The following is a 20,845-nucleotide window of genomic DNA, read 5'->3' as shown; positions in this document are numbered from 1 at the left end:
GCTTTAGCATAGGTCTGAATCCAGCACCAAAAATGACTTTACGGTGATTGAGTCTTCATAATGAGGAGGAAGAGAAGGGCAGCGTAGTCTCTTGCAGACTCCTTATTGCAGGTGCATTCATCACTGATCTTCGAGCTATTTTTAAGTAAGTTTCTAACCCTTCTGGTTAAAGAGAAGAGTATGAAAAGATGAAGTGAGTGCACTTGAGAGCAGGGTGGCTCTACCAATTTTGCCATCCCAAGCAGTCGCCACCGAATTGCCGCAACGCCCGGAAGAGCGACGGAGCCGCAGCCGAATTGCCGCTGTGGGACACGGACTGCCGCCCCATTCTGAATGCCGCCCCAAGCACCTGCTTGGGAAGTTGGTGCCTGGAGCCGGCCTTGCCTGAGAGGCTCGGAAACCACAAAGCAAATACAAAGAACCCAGCATTTATTATTTAACAATATCTGGTGATTTCCGCGCCAATCGCATGATGTGCTTGGGCCTGGCTCATGACTGGTGAATGCTCGGGTTTGCCAAGATTGCTGACCTCTCTCCCCTTCTCCAGCACGAGCCAGGCGTGGGCTCAGCACAGCGGCCCTGGCTGGACGACTGCTGCCGCTGCCATGCCCGCCTCCGCCCAACAGATGGCGCTCCTCGGCACAGGCCGTGCGCCAGCCTCAGCCCCGCCCAGGCGGAGGAGCCGCACGGAAGGAGGGGCGTTCTGCGCAGCGGCTGCGCTTTGCAGGCTGCTGTAAAGCAGCACCAAGTGTCGCGCCGCGCCTGGGGAGGGAGGGCTTGGCACCAGTAGCGGTCCGCCGAGGGGGCTGCGCAGCAGACAAAACCGCAACCGCCTAGGCTGCGCGTTCGCCGGGCGGCCTTGGGTGGGGACTCGGCCAGCGGGGCGAAGGCCGTGTTGCGGGCTCTGCGTGAGGGGCGGTAGGGCCCCGGGTGAGGGCGCAGCGGAGAACGGAGCCGGGGCCTGCTGGGCCGGGCCAAGACGAGCTGTGCTGCGCTGGGTCCTTCCGGTGCCTGGCGGCGCCTCTTCCTTGTTCTCCCTTCCCCCTAGTGGGGGCTGTTACCACCCAGCGCCCCCTCCCTCGGTGTTGATGTCCCAGGTAGGTTGGGGTCGCCCCCCTGGGCGGGCGGTGTGGGGGCGGGGCCGGAGTGTGGCTGTGGGGGAGAGGAGGGAGGCGCTGGGGGAGGTGTGTATTGTCTAGCCTAAGGTGTGGGTGAGTCCGAGGCTGCTGATGGTCCCTCTGGTACGATGAGTGGCAGATAAAGGGTCTCGGGTGAACGGGCCCGTTTGTTGTGTGTGGTGGGTCCGGCCTTTCTGTGTGGATGTTAGTGTGACGGTGAGGGAGGGGGAATCAACGTAGGCTCTGCTAATGGAGTTGCCTCCAACTGTGGGGGCAGTTCAGCTGATGGAGACATACTGTTATTTTTAACAGGTTTCAGAGTAAGAGCCGTGTTAGTCTGTATTGGCAAAAAGAAAAGCAGTACGTGTGGCACCTTAGAGACTAACAAATTTATTAGAGCGTAAGCTTTCATGAGCTACAGCTCATTTCATCGGATGCATGTAGCTCACGAAAGCTTATGCTCAAATAAATGTTAGTCTCTAAGGTGCCACAAGTACTCTTTTTCTTTTTGTTATTTTTAAATGTCTCTCTGACATGCACGCCAAAACCTTCTCTCATCAGGGAGGTTAAAGTTGTTTTTGTTTTTAAATTAGCCCCAAAATAATTTCCTGAGTGAATGAGGTTTACATTTGGTATGTGTCTATAAGAGATGTTTGCACTGAAGTCACAGGCTTTAAAGACAAAAATGAGGGCACATTTTTAAAAAAATCTCCGTGAAAGAGTAATCACTAGGTATATTTGGCATCTGTTTTTCATAACTGTCATTTTGTTTGTGTTAGCTTGAGCATCTGTTAGTGGGGTATTTTAGGAGAATATGACCTACTCCACTGTTTATAGGGGGCTTCAAACATTTGTTTTTCCTGCTCTGCTCATTTCTTTTTGTTATTTTTGATGCTACAGAAAAATGTTTGTCTGTCTTGTCTTAGGAACCTGAGAAGAAGTTAATGCTTAAAAGGACTTTTTTTGTGCTAGTAAGTAAAATTACTTATCACATATCGCAAGCTGTTTAGTGTAATAGACTACTTTATAATTTGCTGGTTCAAAGAAAGAAATTATTTGTCTTGTTGTTAGCTCTAAAAATGTTGGTAGACTTTCTAGCAGACTCTTGTTGTTTATAGTGTTGCCTGAGGGCCAGCTGAGAACTGGGCTCCATTGTGCCAGGCAGTATGCAGTGTAGTAGACAGTCCCTTTCCTGACGAGTGTACAGTCTGAATAAAGGAGACAGGTAAAGGGTAGGAGAATAGGATATAACATACCGGCAGAGTGATGTCTTGCAGTTGTCATGTTAATACCATGATCTATTAAAAATGTTAAGGGATTAGCTAAACAGAAAGACTGTGTCTGTGTGAAAATGGAATAGGAGGAGAGGGGGGAAGAATAGGGGAAATGTGCATGGAAGGTGGTGGGTGGCTGAAGTATGGGGATGGATTGGGAGTGAACAGTCAATCAGGAGAGAGGACAGAATGTCCAGAGTCAAAACTGTAGGAAGTGGTCTGATGACATCACTGGTACAATGGTATGCTGCAGTACCTGCTGAGGCTCCTTGTGGGGAGCCTAGAGTTCCTCAGCCAGCTAACACAAACTGCAATTTCTCTGTCTGCATTAAGATCTTAAAATGTGTCCAACTATCATATTAAACAAACAAAAACCTTTTTTTCCCTTAGTATGGATGAGTCTTAAGGAAGAGCAGGGGAGGTCTTCTGATCAACAAGAACAACATATGTTAATAAACTTATTCCCTGTATGTATGTATGTGTAAATACATATATATTCATATTCATGGTTTTATGTCCTTCAGTGAAAACCTGTACTGTATTTTCAAAAAGGAATATTCTTTACACTTCAGTTACACATCATCTGCTTTGGTAGTAAAAGCAAATTTAGAAATTTAGCTCTCTATTTAGAAAGCTCAGTTAATGATGATCTTTTCACAGAATGATGAATCTGGAGGCTGAATTGTCAGATAATTGAGATAATGGCAAGAATTTTAAGAGGGTGAAACTTAATTCGTATGTAAACAAGACTAATAGCACATGGCAAACCATCCATAAAGCAGGCAGATGCTGCACAAATGATTTCCAAACAGCTCTACCAATGTGTCTTAATCCTCATCTGCAGTGCACATGCTATTCTTGTTCTGGACCCTTCTGGCCCAAATTTACAAACACATATATTGAGCCATATTGTATAGTGATTTTGTGATATGTATAATTTGGGACTGGGATGAGTTTTATTTTCACTTTGATTAAGTGAATATTTGAACTCCAGTTTCTTCTGCTCCTCACTGCTGTTCTGAGCTATTTAAGGCTTGTCTACGTTGGGAAATTTACTATAGTTACAGCAGTATAACCATATACTCTTAAATTTCCCCATTTAGACAAGCCCTAAATTGGGGCTTGAAACATCTGCCTGACAGTTCCTAGATAGAGGACTAAGCCTACTAGCAAGAGATGAAAAATGAAGGGCTAATGAGACTCCATCCTTTCTAGTTGCTGCCAGTGAGGTGTAGTTTTGTCTTTCCTGGTTGTTGCCAACAGAAGAATGTCCACTATTACCCCAGCATCTCCTGGCTGCATTGCGGAGGAAGAAATAGAAGAGATCTCTGCTACTCTGATTCCCCCACCTCCGTTAGTTGGCTGTTCCTCCTTAGTGAATAACTCCAGTGTCTGCTTCTGCCCATTGCTGTCCAAAGCAGCATCATGAAATTGTCATAACTATTGATAGTGAGAACCTTGCATGTGAGAGTGAAACTATCAGTGGCAGTGATCAGTCTTGTTTCATTCTACTGCTTAGCAAAGCTATGAGAGGCAGCAATGAGTTGTCTGCACATTCACGATGGCACTGCATCATTATAGGTTGTGTTTGGAAGGTTTTCTTAGCAGCCACGAGGGCTAGAAACTTTCATTTTAAATGAAAGCTTGATATTGTGAGTTGATATTTCCATCACTTGCCAGAGCGATCTTCCCATTTCCCTGGAAGTAATACATCTAGTTTGTTGAAGCCATAAATTAGGGTTTGACCAAAGGCTTCAATACATTTTTTTTCTTCGTTCTGTTGTAAAAAAGTAACGCTTACTCCTGAATTCATTGATATTGTATTTGCCTTGGAGATCACTGAAGCTAAAACATTCCTGGGTTTTCAAATATTAATGCTTACATTTTAAAACCATGACTTAGAGTGTTGTTAACCTCACTGTCCATGTTTAAATCAAGATTGAAGCTAAGAATACTAAATGTAAGCGTGAAAATAAAATTGGAGTTTTTGTAACAGTATACTAACAAGATAAGATAAAAAATTGGACAGTTTTCTTGTCAAACCAGTTGTAGTACAACTAAGTTCAATGCTTGGTACGTTTTTTTTCTGTTGCTAATAATGTGGTTGACTCTTAGAATAGAAATATGATTGTGTGTGTTTGTGTAAAGAAATATCTTGCCAAGTCAACTAATTAAAATATGCGGTCTTAGACTTGAGTTCAGTGGATTTTTTTAGAGTAAGTCTAAAGCTATGAGAACTTGTCTGACAATCAAAATGTGTGCCTTTCCAGCTTGCAAACATTCTCTGCTTGTTCTAGTGTAGTCTCTTCTATGTACAAGTAACCTGGAATGTCTTTTTTCCTGTAACCACGTCTGCTTAGTAACTGTCATTGTCATTAATAAGGCAACTTCCCAAAATCTTATGTCGCTCATTTTATACCATCATTGTTACCATCTATGCGCTTTGTGTAGCTATAATTTCTTTTGCTCTTTTGTAACAATTGTTTGCTTGGTGAGCTTAGTGGACAAACAGTCATGAATTTTTAAAATTCCTTAAAGGGCTTTTTCATATTGTTCAAGTTTTTAACAGCTTCCTACAACTTGCTCTTACTAAAGCGAATAAATAATAACCTTCCCCCTTGACCCCTTATTCTGAAAGATTACTAGGCAACAGTGTGCTTCTGTATCTGGTTGTAGAAAATAGCAGATCATCTGGGTTCTGCTAAAGATTTAAATACAATACTAATATAATTCTGCAGACTATTGAATGGATTATTTGCATATCTTGAACTTTCTCTAGCCATTTCTGAAATTTGGTTTTAAGCTTATATAATTGGTTTAAAGAAAAGGAGTACTTGTGGCACCTTAGAGACTAACAAATTTATTAGAGCATAAGCTTTCGTGAGCTACAGCTCACTTCATCGGAAATGCATCCGATGAAGTGAGCTGTAGCTCACGAAAGCTTATGCTCTAATAAATTTGTTAGTCTCTAAGGTGCCACAAGTCCTCCTTTTCTTTTTGCGAATACAGACTAACACGGCTGCTACTCTGAAACCTATAATTGGTTTAGAGTCGTATTAATAAAATATGGTATTTCTTATGTGTAAGCATTGAATACTTACCATGATTATAGGAAGGAATCCAGTTAAAGATGTTAAACTTTAAAAAAAAAAAAAAAAAAAAAAAAAAAAAAAGCCAAACTTTGGAAGTATATTAGTATTATCTTTCAATTACAAATAGAACACCTCACAATGTTTATTATTACTATAGCGGTTTTTGAGTTTATAAAGTAATGTTGTTTTTAAATGAAATCCACAATGAAGTGAAGTCAACCTAAAATCCTTCTATTCTTAACTTGCCTGATTGTGAATCCATATTGGTGTTTATAAATGGTTATCAAGATCTCCCGTTACTCTGAGAGGCAAGTGTGAGTTCCAGAATGTTGGCACTCTAGGGTGAGCCTTTACATTCTTCTTGCTCCTGTTTTTTAGGTCAGGACCTTCAGATGGTCTCCTAGCTTAGTTCTAACTTTCCTGTTTTATTTCTTGGTAGGACTTCTCCTCTGATCTAATAGATATATTGGAAATGAAACTGTGGAAGTAAGGTTCTAATATCAAAGGTAAAATAGTAATAGCAAATCTGTGGGGTACTCTAATTGCACATCTTGATATAGTTTAAAATATTTCCATTCATTTTTTTTATCAAAAGTAGACACTCTTTTTGTGTTGAATCAGAACCCAAGCACCGTATAGGGTCTGGTCCACGCTAAAAAGTTAAGTCGACCCAGCAATGTCACATAGGGATGTGAAAAATCCACACCTCTAAACAATGTATTTAAGCCGATCTAACTCCCTGTGTAGACAGTGCTAGGTCAACAGAAGAATTTTTTTTGTCATCCTACTGCCTTTCGTGGAGGTGAATTACCTATGCTGAGCACCCCTCCCGTTGGCATAGGTAGTGTTTACACTGAAGGACTACAGCAGTGTGCCACTGTGGTGTTTCAGGTGTAGGCAAGACCTATGTAACCAGTCCTTTAGGCCCTGTCTTGATGGGCAAAAGGGTGGCTTTTTTAATTGTTAGCTCAGTTGAGTTACCTTAGCATGATTAAAAAGTTAAGATACAGGTTGATAGATATCTATCTATCTTTGTGTGGATGTAGTTATACCAGTATAAAATAATTCATACTGGTATAATTTCTGATTCTGGAACTGGAATATGCTATACCAGTGTAAGGCACCTTTGTGCCAGTATAACTGTCTACACTAGAGCTGTTACTAGCATAACTTCTGGCAAAATAAAAATAAAAATCACACCTCCAACCAACATAATTATGCAATAACGTTTTTGTGTAGATCAACTCTTGATAAAGCTAACATGATTGGAAAAACACACCTTTTTTGCCACTCAACCCTTACTGTTGCCCCTCAAAGCATTACTGTTGAGTAAGATTGTTTTCATTTTTCATTATCACAGTTTTAAAAGGTGGGGAAATTTGTCCTAATATGGATAAGTTATTGACAATCTAGAAAGAACATAATATTGAACTCGTACATATTGATTAACTTTGCTGGGCTGAAGGTGAAAGCACTCGTGTAGCCTTAGAAGTGACTATCAAAACAAACTGGGATTTGTGCTGCTGTTTTTTCATGACTTATAAAGGCCTGAAATATGCCCCAAACAAAGTCTTTTTTTTTTTTTTTTTTTTTTTGGAAATGTAGAGCTTATCTAACTTTTTTTCTCCCTTAAACTGGTAAGATTGCAGTATTACACATGCCATTGAAACCTTAAATTTATTCAGACTGTTTAAAACTTTTTAAAAAATACCTATTTAATTCCAAAACCTGAATACGTTGTGTTGCTGTTAAAGATCCAGTATCCTTCCACAAATGGCTACGAGAGCACTTAAGTCATAGCTGAGACCCTTGTCTAGCCCATGAAATAAGGGGACTTGTGTTTGATACTCCTAAGGGGAGAGGAAAAGCAGTAGTTGAACATTTTGAGTTTAAAAAAATAGGGGGTATGGTGAGCCCAGTTACTTGCCCCATATTCACTTTGCAGGACCATTTAAAGCAAACATACAAAAAAACCTTTAACTGCCTTGTCATCCCTGGTCCCAGTTTTAAAAAACATATTTGGCTGTGGTCTGAGAGTATACAAAATTTCAAATTAATGAAGTTTGAAGTGTCTGAACTATTAAATTCTCAGCTGCTAGAAGTTTAATGGAAAATCCCGGGAGATCCTTGTCTATAGGCTCAGTGCAAGGATCCAGCTGTAGGATCATGGCCTCAGATTTTAATGGGTGAGGAGAAAGAATGTGGAAAGGCCCATTTTGGTATTCATCTTAACCTAAAGATGCTGGTTGAAGCCCGAAAGATACTCATTGGTGTAAATTGTCATACTTCTATAAATGTGAATAGGCTTGTAGATTCTTAGATTTTCATATAAAAAATAGTGCTTGTACTGGACTGCTTCAAAAGCATGCTAGTTTTGAAAAGAAATATGTCAAAACACATGGAGCTGAAACTAGATGAAAAGTATTGTCACTGCTGTGGCAGTACTTCAGAAAAGTAAGGAAATTTAACATGATGGGCACATGCATTTCCCTTGACCTTGAATGTGAGGGTTTACTTTCATAAAGTACTTTCAGTGTGGAATCTTTGCTATTTAATATCATGCATTGACTTCTTGTGTTGCAGTACCAGTTATTTGCAGTGGCAATAGATTTCAGGGAGTTTTGGGAGATTAGCATGCCTTTGTTTAGGTGTTGTGTTGTGTGGTGTCTGTGTGGGTTTTTTTTTTGTTTGTTTGAGATACTAGTAAAGGATATTAAACTGCTGCCAGTAGTAGACAAATTAGAAACCCAACAAAATAATACAGATAGCATTACAGGAATCAAAAACTTGTAGCTAATACTGCAGGCTTAATTTTCCTTAACTACTTGAAGGTATATCAATTGGCTGAGTTTTTCTTTAATGCATTACATTGCCAATGTAAGACATGACTTAAATTCCTGGATGGGATTTTCAACACTCTTTTCAACCTATCAGGGTGTTGCAGTGTTGTCATACTTACTAAGCAGGGCAGAATTTATAGGCTCTGAAGAGCTCTGTTCAGCCTTCCAAGGCCAAGGAAGGTTATCATGAGGCTGAGGACTACTTCTGAGGGGACGTGGGAATGCAGGAAGGCTTTGATAAGTGAAATGGACGAACAATTTACCGTAAGGCAGGGGTTCTTCACAACAAATTTTTTTGGTGGCCTCAGAGAGCGGCCATTAACTCTTGATGGTGGCCACACTGATATTTTTTTTAAATTATTTTTCTTTAAGTTAATAAAGTAATATGCACATATATACATCCAAATCACTATAATTTTTTTATGTAAGGTTTTGGGGGGGGTTGCCTCCTCAACCCGCCACTTGCCTCCTTTCACCCCCTGAACCCTCTGCTCACCTCCTCTCCCTTGCGTGCAGCCAGACACGCCCCCCTCCCGCCTCCTCACCCTACTGCTAGCTCACAGCTTGCTTTCTCCCACACACACATCCCGCCTCCTCCCCCCCGCCCGCTTCCTTACCCCCCTGCCTACCGCAAGGACCCCCACTCGTTGCTGGCTCGCCTCCTCACTCCCCCACCAGGGCCTGCCCACCGCTTGCCTCCTTACCCTCACCTTGTGCATACCTCCAACCTCCGCTCTTTCTGGGTGGGGATAGACTCTTTCCTGAAGACCTCTGGCAGTCTCTGGAGAACCTGAAAGGTGGCATCACAGGATCTTTACTTATAATGTAAAATGGTAGTTTAAAAAAAAAATGCTCTGGCTATCTTGATACATCACAAGAAGAAAGCAGATTTGCTTGTTTTGCAGTTCACTATCTATTCCTGGACAGCACATAGATACAATAATGTAATATAGTAACTACTACACTTCTAATATTTTCTTAAATAGAATTTAAATAATTTAGCTTACTATAGTTACCTGCAGTGTAGGTAACATTTTGCAGCACCATTCATTTGTCCTCAGTGCACTTTCCTAAAACAAGTAAGTTATGTTTGATATTCAGCATTTCAGGCTGTGATCAGATTCTCAAATTCCTTGTCATCTTGTTGTTGGGATGAAGACTGTACCAGAAAGGAATGTTCAGTACATATAATTAAAAAAAAAAAAAAAAGAGCTGTAAGTGGTGATCACTGCAGATGAAAGAGCACCGCTATTTGCTGTTTCTTTTAGATATTGCCACAGAAATGTATAGGAATCCTTCTTCAAATATCTGTTAAGAAAATGTTTCCACATACCTAGTATTGGCATAGCAAAATAAGGTGGGTGAGTGGAAGTGGAGGAGACATAAGTCTGAGGGTAGGTCTACACTATCGGGACTACACCAGTTTAGCTATGGTGCTGTAGATATGCTGGGATAACCCTGTAGTGTAGATGCAGCCAATGCTGAAGAAAAGTATCTTTCTATTGCTGTAGGAACACCACTTTACAAAATGATGGTAGCTATGTCAATGGAAGTATTCTAACATCAGTTTAGCTGGTTAACTGGAGGTTAGATTGGCATATCTGTAGTGGTTTGCAAGAGAATTTTCACATTCTTAACTGACATATCGCTCTATCAACCTAGATTTTAAGTCTAGGTCTTGGTGGAAGCTCTGGTGGAGGAGTGGTGCGTCTCTTTAAAAAAAACAAACAAAAAAAAGCCTCTGGTGCACTGTGAGTATTGTGCCAAACAGTACCACTGTAAAGGTGACCTCACAAAGATACTGAAAAAAGTTGTTGTGGCCTTTTTGCTTTCTGATTTGTGAGTGTGTGTATAGCAGGCCGGAAGTATTTTCCTGCTTACATTAGAAACATTAGAAATAGAAAGCCTGGGAAATCTAGTGTGTGAGTAGGGAGTGGGATGCTGAGAGTTCTTCATCCTAATACTTGGCACTGAAGCAGGAGGAGAGGGAGAAAGGAGGGCCAGAATGTTGAGCCTTAAGTCTGTCTTTATTCAAAATGCAAATTTAATCAACAGAGTTGAATAAAGTCAACGTTTTAAACAATTTGACTAAACCCCCTTCTCCTTTGTTGACTTTTGTGGGTGTTGGCACTATTCTTCAGCATGGTCTTCCAGCATGGACAAGGCACAAATTTCTGATGTGGATAAAAAATTGGAAAAACTATTTGAAAAACCTTTGGGTCACCTTTATACATCATAAAGTAAAAATGGCACAAACCAATCTTTTTCTTTGCAGCATTGCTTTAAAGGAAAACATGGATGCAATATCGATCTTGTGCCTGTGGCACCACTTAAATTCAGTGGTGGTTAAACCCCATTCCATTCTCAGGCCAAAACAAATTAGGGCTTGCACTGGGGCTCTTTCAGCATGTTTTGGAAGAAACTTTACAGACGTGTATAATGTCACTAGGCATGTTCTGTTTCTTAGTTCCTGGTAAAAATGAAATTGAGACTCTAAATCAAGTGCTTTGTTATAGCTTCAGCTATTGAATACATAACTTTGTACATCTTCAGTTGGCTATTTCTTAATGTGAGTGGTGTCTTATATCTGTGGGAAAAGCATGTAGGTGCAACTTTGAAAGTGTTGCTATGCTTCTACGTTCTGTACTGTTCATAACACTTTTTATTTTACATGTTCTCTTTTCTTATTCTCTTAATCATTGGTTTTATTTTTCTCATGAAATACTTGAGTTTCCATCACAAAAGAATAATCATGGTGGAGTGCAATTAAGTAAAAGTGGTGCTGTTCTCATTTTGACACAGTTCTAGCAAAAGAGACGTGATACATCCAGGTACCAATGGCTTTTGATGATTAGCTATGTTATTTTTTTGTCTACCATGCTCCTGTGGTGTTCTCCATTTTTGGAAAATTTTTGCTCAAAGATTCCCAGAAAAGCAGCTGACCACCTTCTGTGTTGTAGTAAATTTAAGTGAAAGGCACAGAATGCTACTATTGAGGATATGTCTATGCCCCAGTGGCACAGCTACAGCACTAGAGCTGTGCTTCTGGTTTGCCCTGGTGTAGACACCTGCTACAGTGATGGAAGGGTTTTTTTCATTGCTGTAATTATTCCACCCCCTCGAGGTAGCAGGTTGGTCCATGGAAAAATTCTTCTGTTGACCTACTGGTGTTTATACCGGGGCTTAGGTTGGCTTAGGTTGTCTCTTGGGGGGTGTGAATTTTTCATATCATTAAGCAATGTAGCTAGGTCAACTGAAGTTTTACTTCTAGACCAGGCCTAAGTTGTGCCCATGTAACAACCCTAAATAGCAAATATCTCCTTTAACAAACTCTGCCTTGTGAAGATGAGTCAGAATCTGACTGCACTCTACCCACCGGTGGGAAAAGGTGTTGAGGGTGGTATGAGCTGACAATAATTGGTTGACCAATTTCTAAATGACCAAATCTGCTTTTCAGCTTTTATTTCACAACAATTATAAGAGCAAAAGTCCTTGGTTGGCATTTTTTTTCCCCCCAGACTGATCTGTGGAGACTAATGTTTTTGTATACTAGCAGCCTAACATTCCAGCAGTCGGGGGAATCTTCCCTGGCAGCAAGTACCAGGGGAGCTAATATAATATGTGACACTCTCTGCCAATTTGCCACTATGTGTAGCATAGGGTAAAGTATTCATGGAGTGAAAATAGCCTTGTCTATACACAGCTGTCCCATTTCAGTGTACTATAGCTCCTTTCTTATGAAAGGGTAGATTATATACATACATAGAATTTGTGTCAAATCTACTCAAATAGTAAGCTGTAACATGTCTTTTGTTTCACTTTGTCTAGGTTGTTGATAAAAAAAATAAACAATTGCAAAGTACTAAATATATGCTGATCGAATGTCCCCATGCCGTAGTTAATCTTAGATAGCTACCGTATTCACTTTTCCTTTTGGAAGAAAATGGTTGCACTAGCTTAGTGGAATTAACTCAAGGTACACTACATGTTTGCAGACACATTATGTAATTTCACGGCTGTGTACAGGAAGTATCTGCCACTGGAACCTTTTTTAAAAAAAAGTGTTACTCTGAGTGAATCTTGTGAACTGTCTGCATGACAGATAGTAGGGATGGATGTTTATGGTGTGAACTGGAAGAACAGGTTTAGGGCTGGGTGAATATGGACATATCTACAGTACAGCTGCAGCTTTCGCACCGTAATATAGATTCTTCCTAAATCAATGGAAGGGGATTTCCATTGATGTAGTTAATCCACCTCTCCAAGAGGCAGTAGATAGGTTGACAGAAGAATTCTTCTGTTGACCTAGCTATGTCTCGGTTAACCTATAACACTCAGTGCAAAATTTTTCACAGCCTTGAGCAACATAGCTAGGTAAATCTAATTTTTAAGTTTAGACAAGCCTAAGACCAGAGTTGCTGAGAAATTAAGTACTGTTGGGACGTGTAGGTGTATGGGGGCCATATTCTGAGGTTGGCAGTGGTGAAAGTATTCAACTTCTTGAACAGCCAGGCTAGTCCTCTCTCAATATGCAATAGGAGATGTAACTGCTTGGAGTTTGCAACTATCTCCACATTTGGTATTCCTACATATGAATTATAATTGTACCCCATTCCACATATGTGCCAGCCTTTTGTCATTCATCAGCTTCATCATGTTTTGTGTAGTGCCTCTTCCCATGCCATCTTCATGAGATTATTCAGAGAGACAGAATCTAAAGCATGATTTTCTCTGGGGGCAAATATGCAGAGGCTGATATACAAAAGCCACTTTGAGGAACCTTCCAGCCTCATGGATATAAGGGTTTCAAAATGTTTTGGTGAGGTTAAGGAAATAGTTGCGTTCCATCACTGTGCTTGGTACCACATACTCAGCTGTGAACTTGCACCTTTTCTAAAAACAAAAGTTTTACTAAAGGAGTGAAGTTGCACTGGTTTATCTTAACCAGTGCACCTTGAATACACTAGCTTATAAAACCACAGCTTGAAGAATCTACTTGGAAAGAAAGAGCTTTCCTGAGCGAGAAATTGGGACAAAGCCATTACATTTTGGAGAAACTAATTGATATAAAGTCAGATAACTAGCCCTTCAGGTTTTCTTGCAACTGTATAAAATGTGAACTGATCTAATATGATCTTCATTCTGCCAGTGTTTTGTTTCAATATTTATGATGCTATTCATAGTTTGCTTGAGTAGCAGCTGATTGAAACTGAAAAGGCGCTGCAATTTCATTTCCCACAGGGCTCTGAGGAAAATCAGTTAAACTGAAAAATCAGGTTGATATCACTTTGTTGCTTACCAGGAAAGCTATGAGCAGGAATAGCAGGTGTGAACTAGCTATTCATGGGATCAGGAAAGTATAGATTAGGAATCCTGCACGCACTCTAAAGCCAAGAGTACAATAGCGAGGCCTTCCCTTCTTTAAAAAAAAAAAAGAAAAAAGAAAAAAAAAGAAAAAAAATACTGAATGCAATGAAGGATCCTGTTTTCTCCATCCAGCAGCCAGAGGGGGCCAGCAGAGATTCATACTTAAATAGTCTCTGGCTAGCAGCTGATATGAAAGAGAAAACTTAAGAATGGTTAAGGACAGCCCAGTGGTAGGTAATGTAGCACCCTTGTCTTTCCAGCAGCTGGCTGTGGTTGATTGGAGATAGGCTTCTCACTATGGCAGTGTCCTGGGCCATTTGGGTGGAGATATCTGGTGGTGCTGGTGATGACAAATTAAAGCTATTTATATTTTCTGAATATGGGAATGTATCAGAGTTACTTCAAAAACATATATCATTCTTAAAGATAATCTAGTATGATGACCATATTTTAGAAACCAATAAGCAATTTGCCTCACACAGTCACTAATCTCTTGACAGCATGTTGAGTTACTTGTGAAGTGTTACAAGATATTTGTAAATTCTCCCAAAGCTAATGCTTTTTCAATTTAAACTTTACAGTGTGTGTGAAATTAAACATTCTTTGGTTTAATGTTCTGACACTTTAAACAACCTTCCCTCGTTTTACTGGGGAAAGAAACAAGACATTTTAGTATCATACTGTACTAGTCAAAATAGCTGACCTGACCTAACAAAATATTTGTACTAGATCTTGCTGGACTCTGGAGGGGGGAAAAAGCCAAAGTTACTTGCAATTTCTAGAATTGTTTTACTCCAAACAGCTGATGCAAACCTCCTGATGGGGCAATAAAGTAGTGACTGCCCAGAATGTATTGGCAAATTTCTGACTGGCTTGCTGGAATATTTCCTTTTGCCAGAATTCAACAAGACTTTCTATTCATATCTTTCCACGGAATTATTTACAGCAATGTGAAAGGCAAACTAGTTCCGAGACACCTATTTAATGTTAAGATTATTAAAAAAAACCAAAACAAAAAAACCATGTTTGTTACAGTTTTAGGATGTCTGAAAAATTGCATTGAAATTGACAACCTCTGAGCACTTTGTAGATAACATTGAGCGTACTCAGTGGTAAATCCTTTAATTCTGTAGATCATTCCATGCTTAAGTAAAACAGGGTAATGGCCAGAAAGGAAAGTTTCTATGTTAGTTACATTGTACATCTATGAAGACATTAAAATGATTTGACAGCTCAGAAATTCTTGCTTGGTAGGGAACATTGCATAACTTGTGCTGGATGGTTATATTCTTAAAGCTCGCTTGCTTTTGAGTTCCTTACTGGGTTTCTGTCTTGTATCCTGGTGATCGGGATCTCTGACTATGCCATGTTGGATGCCTTACTATAAGTTGTTGGCTTCTAGTGTAAAAGGTTGTTTAGGACCACCAGCAGGTTGAGTCATAGAAAGCCCATTATGTCATCATTGTCCTGTCTTAATATTTTGGAGTCACTATTCTTTCACCTATTTATACACCTGTAAGGCCCTTTAATGCTGATGGGTGTTGCGTATAAAGCCCCCTTGGTCAAAGGTAGAATAGACATTTTTCTGACTAAATTTCTAGGAAGTACTATCTGGAATAAAAACAGAACATATTTCTAGCAGGAAAAATACTTCATAAAACCAACGTTTTTTCTCACATATTAGTGTTCGCTTAGTGAAAGAAGCAAAATAGCTAGCATACTCCCATTGCCACTAAAAGATGTGGTATTTTTTTGGTTGCTAATCTATAGTTATTCTAGTGCAACATTAATAGCAGGTTAATTTTTTTCTTGATTAATGTCTGATTTTCTTTCCAGGACTTCTTTGTAGTTTTCCATGTCTCGATGGACTCCCAAATGTAATATAGTCTATACTATAAAAGCGGATATGAAGAGTGAAGTTCCCTCTGATGCACCAAAGAGACAGGAGAGTCTGAAGGGGATCCTCTTGAATCCTGAGCCCATTGGGGCAGCCAAAAGTTTCTCTGCAGAAGTTGAGATGATTGCCAATAAAGTAGGGAATGAATTCTCTCACTTGTGTGGTGACTCTCAAAAGCAGGACATGAATGGCAATCATCCAGAACAAGACAAAGGTATCGTAGTGCGGAAAAAACGCAAGAGTCAGCAGGCTGGCCCTTCATATGCTCAAAACTGTGGTGTTAAAGAAAACCAGGGAATTTTAGGACTAAGACAACGCCTAGAAACACAAAGTGAAGACAATGATTCTTCTTTTAGTGACTGTGTGTCTTCACCTTCATCCAGCCTACATTTTGGAGACTCTGATACAATCACATCTGATGAGGAAAAGGAGACCCCTGTAAGACATACTCAGGCAGTGTTGAGTACAAGTAGAACTCATAGTGCAAGGTCACAAAAGTGGCCTCGTACTGAGACAGAATCTGTACCTGGACTATTAATGAAAAGACCCTGTTTTCATAGCAATTCACCGAGAAGACCTCCATATAGAAAGAGGTTTGTGAAAACCAGTTCCTCACAGCGAACGCAAAACCAAAAAGAACGAATTTTAATTCAGAGAAAAAAACGGGAGGTATTAGCTCGAAGAAAGTATGCTTTGCTACCCAGCTCTAGCAGTTCCAGTGAGAATGACCTCAGTAGTGAATCTTCCTCAAGTTCTTCCACTGAAGGAGAGGAAGACTTATTTGTATCTCCTGGTGACAACCACCAAAACAGTACAACTGTTCCCTCAGGTAAAATGGAACTCTTGTTTTTTTGAGCGAGTAATCTAGTTGATTTATTAATCTGTTCATTTTATGGTGAATAGTATGTGAATGGTTTTCCTTAACCTTTTTGTTTATAGACCTTATAAATGGTGCTCTTCCTTTAAAAAAAGAAATGGGTTATTTGAGAGAGTGTACTATAATTCTCTCATTAAGAGAGTTCAGTATTTAATAGTTATCTGAGTAATGGTATACTTTTAAGTTGTAATAGAATTAAATTGAGAGTTTAAGTTCCTATAACCATGTTATCCCTAAATCCTGCAGTAGAATAAAATAATGGTTCCCAGACTGTGGTCCACTGGCAGGATGGATAAGAATCAATGATTTTAAAAAACAAACCGCTTTTGAAATTAAATGCAGGTTTATATAAAAACATTCTTAAATTAAATCGGAAATTGACAACCTATGTTAAGGCCTAAACTTTTATTTCATTTATTAAAATTATTTAAATTAAATACAAAATATAGTACTGAGCAGTGTGTACGGTTTTGCTGCCGTTTTAAATAAAGACCATTAGACAGGTGAAAGTTACTGGCTAAATACCTGGAACCAGAGTTTGTTGAAGTTCTAAAGCAGCTTTTGACAACAATAGCCTCTTCTGTATGTGCAGAGAGAATTTTTTTTCCATTTTAATTCAACTAATTCTGTTCAATGATTAGTTCAGACTTGAGAAACTAATTTGCATTTGAAAAAACAGGAAATCTTCTTTTTCTTTTTCCAGTCTGAGTAAAACTAGGTATGAGAGGATCAGATCTTCATGTTCTTCAATGTTTTTTAATTAGTAACCAGAAACATTTAGTTCACTAGCTACAGATAATAAAATCATTAATACAGAATTCAGGTTTCCCAGTGACCTCTTGTAACCTTTCAGAACATTGAGTTCAGCAAAATTTAAACTTCAGAAAACCAGGAAATACACAGGGTACACACCATACAACCTTAACTCTGCCATCCATGGCCCTAAAATACCCATAACAGATGTACTCATGCTCTGATTTTTTTGTCATTGCAGTGGAAAGGAGCTACCTACCCTATATTCAGACACTTAGGGCTTGTCTACACTTGAAAGGCTACAGTGACACTGCTGCAGCACATCAGTGTAGATCCTACACTGGGGGTTCTTTCGTTGGCGTAGGTAGGTAGGTGTAGGAATTTCTCTCCACAGGACAATCCAACTCCCCTCTACTGAGTTCCCTCAGCTTCTTTATCAGGTCCAGGTGCCTAACGATCTTTATGGAGCTCTTATCCCACAGAACAGGAGGCACGCACAGGTGCACTAATTGGCTCTTACTCCTATCACCTGTTAACCCCATATCTAAACCCCATCACTATGTAACTAAATAAGTGTCTTGCCATTGTCTGTGGAGTATGTAAATTCAGTTTCCTTTTTCCAATAGGCTGCTTCACTCATGGAAAGTGGTGTGTATAAGAGACTCCTGGAAAAATTGTCATGAAATACTCCTGATGGCATTCTGCACCAAAAAATTAAAAATTCTGTGCACAATATTTTAGAGTTCTGCAATTTTTTTGTCAAATAAATGTGGAGGCTACAGCATGGCATTGGGGAGCACAGGCCACTGGCTGCAAAGAGGTGGGAGATCACTCTGCAGCTCCACCCCAGGACATGGACTCAGCGGTGAGGCTGCTCCCAACCCTGACACAGTGCAAGGACTGGGCCTGCCCCAGAAACACCCCAGGGACCTGCCCCTCTGTGCCAGGTGGGCAGGCAGGCTCAGCAAGGCAGGATCCAAGTATGGAGGGGCTTAGTGTGGGGGGATCCAGGTGTGGGTTGAGAGCGTTCTGTGTGGAGCAACCTGGGTGCAGGCGGCTCAGTGGGGGATCTGGGTGCAAAGGGGCTTGTTGGTGGGTTATGAGTGCAACAGTAATGGGACTTTGCAGGGAGGTCCAGGTGAAGGTGGTTGGGGCTCAGCGGTGGGGGGAGTGGGTGGGGGAATAAAGCTTGGCAGTGGGGTCTGGATGTGGGGGGTGCAGTGGGGAAGTCCAGATGCTGGGGAGTGGGGTTCAATAGGGTAGGGATCCAGGTGAAGCTGGTTAAGGCTTGGTGGGATGGGGATCTGGGTGTGGGTGGTTTGTCGTGGTGGTCCAAGTGCAGGGGGAATGGGGCTTGACGGGGGGCCTCTGGGTGTGGGGGGGTGAGGCTGGGCTTTGAGCGGATGGGGGAGAAGTTCCCTGTATGGTGATCCTTCCTCCTGCAGCTGAAGAGCAATTGGTGCAGGAAGCGGGGGTGGGGTGGGGTGGAGAAGAGTTTGCAGAGCTTCCTGCATCCTGGGGAGAAATCTGGGGGTGGGTCTGAAGTGCCGGGACTAGCAGCTAAGCACGGTGCAGGATATTGACTGCCAGGTCTGCCCCAGTCCCACCGTCTGCCCCACAGTATTTACCTCTCTGCTAGCTGCACTGGGCACCCAAAAGATACCGCTAGGGAGGGTCACATGACCACTCTTGTGGCTTCCCTTCGCTTCCCCATCAGAGAGTCATTTTTCTGCGGGGAAGCAAAGAAATCTGTGGGGGACATGAATTCTGTGGTTGCACAGTGGCGCACAATTCCCCCAGGAGTAATGAAAATATTATCATTAAAGACCAAATCTATTCTGCAAACTGATGACAATGGGACAATATTACTTGCTTATCAGAATATTGCTCTTGCAAAGTGAATGGGTGAGCACAGCTTTGCAAAACTGGCTTAATATTTTGAGTATTTGACTCCAGCTGGCTGGGTAAAAATAATACAGAAATATTCAGTATTTAGAAAGTAAAAACCAGTAGGCAATAACTTAATTTTTTAGCCTCTTGAGAAAGATTTGTTTGCCAAAAAGTTAGGGAAAAATATTGACAAGTAATTCTTCCCTCCTTCCCCAGTTGAAATTTCACTTGTATGCCCTTGCAGTCAGCAGTGTTCCCAGCACTCAGGAACTCTTATTTTAACATCATAACATGCTGAATTTCTACTTTTGATATGAATAGTAATGACAAAAGGAGGTGGCAAATACAGATTTAATTCTGTAACTGTTTACTTACAAGTTGTAGAAAACATAATGCAATTAGGACGCAGTTTAAATTTATGTGTAGTATTCTCGCCAAGTCTTTTTGGTCTTACATTTTTTTTGGTGGGACTTCATGCAAGTTACAAAATGCATCCAATCATCAAAACTGAAGACACAATTTCTACAATCTAATAAGTTTCCTCTAAAATACATAGCCCTCACAGTCTCTTACCCAAAAGTCTTAGTAAAGGGATAGGCTGTGTAAAAATGCTTGCAAGTTCCAATGTGTTCCTGCAGGCTCCTTTAAGATTTAGATCACAGTTTGGCACTATTCAGTTCTTTCTAAACTCCTTTTCTAGTTTACCTTTTAGGTGGCCGTTAAATGAAATAAAGTGGTACAGATAATGAGACTAAAATGTTTTAGATTATCTGTGATAGAAGCTTGCATATCTACTTGCTGTCTGTCTGTCTCAAGCCTTTGAACTTCATCTTATTTCCACTAAGTGTAGAGATGTTCAGTTCAAGATTGAGTTATCTTTTATCTGTTGCTTCGGTAATCTAAAACTGAAAAACCTCAGTAAATTGAGTTGTGTTGTCTCCCTCAAAACCTAAAAACATAGTTGTTGAGAGTTCGGAGAGGGTAGTGCTGAAGCATTCCTCTTCTCTGAATAATTAATTCTTTTGGATCAGATTTGGTAGATGCTTTTGATGGGCTTGCATTACAAATTTGTTACATTATCTCTATCCCTTTTACTTGTGAATATACTATAAAATGCACATACACTTTAATAAAGGCAGTTTTTTAATATATAAAGGTAATAACTTATAAACAAAAAATGAATTCCATGAGTACAGGAGACTGGACTAGATGACCTCTCGAGGTCCCTTCCGATCCCATGGGTTCTATGAATCTTGTATGACAAAGGCAATGTCAAATGTACATAATCCAAACTGTTGATTTTTCTCTCCCCTTCCCTGCTTCAGGAAGTATTGATGAAGATGTTGTAGTGATTGAAGCATCCTCCACTCCCCAGGTCACTGCCAATGAAGAAATCAATGTTACCTCAACAGACAGTGAAGTGGAAATTGTAACAGTTGGAGAAAGCTATCGGTAAGATTAGCCTATATCTCTTTGTATCGTGGGTGAGTTGGGTGGGATAGTTTATCTACTGTGTAAGTAACTTTAAAAAAAAATGCTAACCTCCTAAAAATGTGGATATTAGTTCAAAAAGCATGTTATACTTTGTGTGTGTGTGTGTTTTGTATAGTCTTCACCAACAGCCTGAAAACAAGAAAGAAGTAATGTTGTTCAAAATGGTTTGTATGTATGGACGATATCCATATCAAAATTTCTCATTTCCACTAGTGGTCCTTGGGTTTTAGACAAAATCTACAA

General features: G+C 40.4%; 1 protein-coding gene across 12 annotated transcripts in view; it reads left to right on the top strand.

Moving 5' to 3' along the window:
* The first annotated feature begins 673 nt into the window (after nt 1-673).
* RNF111 (ring finger protein 111) overlaps nt 674-20,845 on the top strand; it is a 90,502-nt gene continuing 70,330 nt past the window's right edge. For 5 of the 12 annotated variants that reach the window (XM_043493341.1, XM_043493343.1, XM_038418534.2 and 2 more), the window contains exons 1-4: nt 722-1,097; nt 15,528-16,417; nt 17,460-17,582; nt 20,434-20,560. In XM_043493341.1, coding sequence (XP_043349276.1) covers nt 15,547-16,417; nt 17,460-17,582; nt 20,434-20,560 — 1,121 coding nt within the window. In that variant the 5' untranslated portion in view covers nt 722-1,097; nt 15,528-15,546. Of the gene's footprint in view, nt 1,098-2,044; nt 2,090-5,947; nt 5,991-15,527; nt 16,418-17,459; nt 17,583-20,433; nt 20,561-20,845 lie in introns of those variants that run through there. The other 7 variants (XM_038418533.2, XM_038418538.2, XM_043493340.1 and 4 more) reach the window with 7 other exon arrangements.

Source organism: Dermochelys coriacea, chromosome 10 (genome assembly GCF_009764565.3).
Source record: "Dermochelys coriacea isolate rDerCor1 chromosome 10, rDerCor1.pri.v4, whole genome shotgun sequence".
NCBI lineage: Eukaryota > Metazoa > Chordata > Testudines > Dermochelyidae > Dermochelys > Dermochelys coriacea.
This window is presented reverse-complemented; position numbering and strand designations above follow the sequence as displayed.